At 46.8% G+C, this 2137-nt stretch overlaps 1 protein-coding gene across 1 annotated transcript; it reads right to left on the bottom strand.

The window, feature by feature from the left end:
- Positions 1-546: 546 nt before the first annotated feature.
- LOC121289953 (homeobox protein HMX3-A-like) lies at positions 547-1719 on the bottom strand. Its single transcript, XM_041209966.1, has 2 exons — positions 1250-1719; positions 547-1152 (listed from the first exon to the last, which is right to left on the bottom strand). The coding sequence occupies exons 1-2, from the start codon at positions 1542-1544 to the stop codon at positions 548-550; spliced, it is 900 nt and encodes a 299-aa protein (XP_041065900.1). The 5' UTR covers positions 1545-1719; the 3' UTR covers position 547.
- Between the last annotated feature and the right edge of the window lie 418 nt (positions 1720-2137).

Raw genomic sequence — 2137 nt, 5'->3', positions numbered from 1 at the left:
CAAATTAAAATACGTTGTCACCACGTAAACAGTACATTCATTAAATAAATAAACAGAACCTTAAATATTTTTTCTGATTGTCCTTCAGTTAAAGCGCCTTGACATTAGAAACTCGATAGTGTTCAAAATCGCCACACGTTACTCGTTACACGTTATTCCAGTTTAGACCAATGTAAGTTGGGATTTCGACTTGCAATGATTTTCCTCTAAACTCCAAAACAGTGCTTTAACTTCTTTAGTACAATATTGCACAGATACGTGAAACCATAATAAAGAACAACATTTTCACCACTCCTTTTAGTACTTACAAAAAGACATTTACAGCAGATCCTTTCAAAACTACATGGCTTGATCGTACAAAACAAAAATGCTCAAATCAAATGGGAATAAATTGATAAACCCAGACTGGCCTTAAAGGGGTACAGATGATGCTAGAGGATGTGAGCAATGTAGAAATTTACAGCTGGTCTTCTGTGGCTCGTTGCTTCAAAACTACAAGGTCTAATCTTACAAAAGAAAGTAATGCAAGTTAAATTTTTAAATAAAATCAGACTGGCCGCAGGAGGGGTACGGATGTGACTACAGGATGTGAGTAGTAAGCTGGATGTGGGAATGTTAGTAAAGGCTGGGTGACTGGTGCGTTACCCGGGCTCCCAGATTCCGAAGCCGAGTTCTCGTGGTATAAGATAGGCACCCGGACTATCCTCTGAGCCGCGTGGCTCATGTTGGCCGCTTCCAGTTCGGCAGCCAGCTGCCTTTTCCACTTATTCCGGCGGTTCTGGAACCAGATCTTCACCTGGGTCTCAGTCAGGTGGAGAGAGGCGGCCAACCCTGCTCTCTCCGAGCTGCTCAGGTAACGCTTCATGTCGAAGGTGGACTCGAGCTGGAAAACCTGACTCCTTGAGAACACCGTGCGAGTTTTCTTCTTCCTACATGGCTTTCTTTCGGGACTTTCCGCCCTCTTTTTCCAGTCCTCGCTATTATTGTCTTCCTTCTTTTGTTCCTCTGCGTCGCTAGATTCCTCCAGTACGATCTCTTCCAGGCTTTTGGAGTCTTCCTTCTCTTTGCGATCCGACTCGATTTTGAGCGCAGGCTCGGGAGAGTCTCTGTCTGGAGACGAGTCTCTGGCACATCCGCTGCTCTTCTCTACAGCTGGCATGAGAGAAAGGATTGCTGTTAGACACGCTGCAGGCCATAACGATTAGAGGACAGTGCATTAGAAAGGGTAACGTGCTTAAAGCTCCCTTACCTTCTGTCCTCGGCAGATGAACCCCTGATGACAGGGTGCAGGGGTACCACCAGGCGGGGGATCTCTCCAGATAGTGCGCCGGGAGCGCAAACCTCTGCGCCGGGATTTCGAACCTTGGGAAGCCGGGCTCCCTGCAGTGAGGTAAGGAAAATGTAGCGCCCTCAACTACCCCTTTCACCGCCGAAAGCAAACTCTTAGGCTTCGAGGGCTTTCGATCACAGTTCAGCAGGTTTTTAATGGAGAAAGAGGACTCTTTGGGCGGAATGGGACTCTCCTGCGCAGCTGTCTCGGGCATGGTGGCCTGACTCCGATCATAAACTGGAGGAACAGTGCAGAGTCTGAGAGGAAAACAGACCGCGTTGATCACAATCCCGGGAGTTCAGAAAAACGCACCAAACTTTTGCATGTGGGTAGACTGGAAATGCACAGCAATTTGGAACAGTGTAGGAGGCATTCAGCGTCAACCTGGCGCCAGATGATAATGATGAAATAAAAATGTCATACAAGTTAAATGCAGAAAGTATACGGCGATTGGGCACGCACAATGGCAAATGGGATTACCGAAGGGGAAAAAAGAATGGCATGTAATGAGTCCACCTCCCTATACTTTGCGCTTCGCTTAAGGCTATAAGAGCTCGCCTGTTATTGGCTTTATATAGTCCAATTAGGCAGCAAATGAGGACGAGACTAATACCACAAAAGAAACTCGTCCTGTAAACCACCACTAGACGAGCAGTAGGCAAATGACTTACTCCAGTCCATTGGCACAAAACGCTGCTTCATTTCCATCTGTAAGGGAAATTTGTTTAAAGTGCCCAGGCTTTTGCTCCTCTGTCATTCTGAGAGCCTCAGCGCCCTGGTTACCCATTGAGAGAGCACATTTTCCAA

This window comes from Carcharodon carcharias, chromosome 17 (genome assembly GCF_017639515.1).
Source record: "Carcharodon carcharias isolate sCarCar2 chromosome 17, sCarCar2.pri, whole genome shotgun sequence".
Classification (NCBI taxonomy): Eukaryota; Metazoa; Chordata; class Chondrichthyes; order Lamniformes; family Lamnidae; genus Carcharodon; species Carcharodon carcharias.
This window is presented reverse-complemented; position numbering and strand designations above follow the sequence as displayed.

What these genes read in the sequence shown, in the direction of transcription:
- LOC121289953 (XM_041209966.1), bottom strand. Translation starts at nt 1,544, where the DNA reads ATGCCCGAGACAGCTGCGCAGGAGAGTCCCATTCCGCCCAAAGAGTCC. An exon ending in TCATCTGCCGAGGACAGAAG is followed by an intron (nt 1,153 to 1,249) that starts GTAAGGGAGCTT and finishes CTCTCATGCCAG; the next exon opens with CTGTAGAGAAGAGCAGCGGA.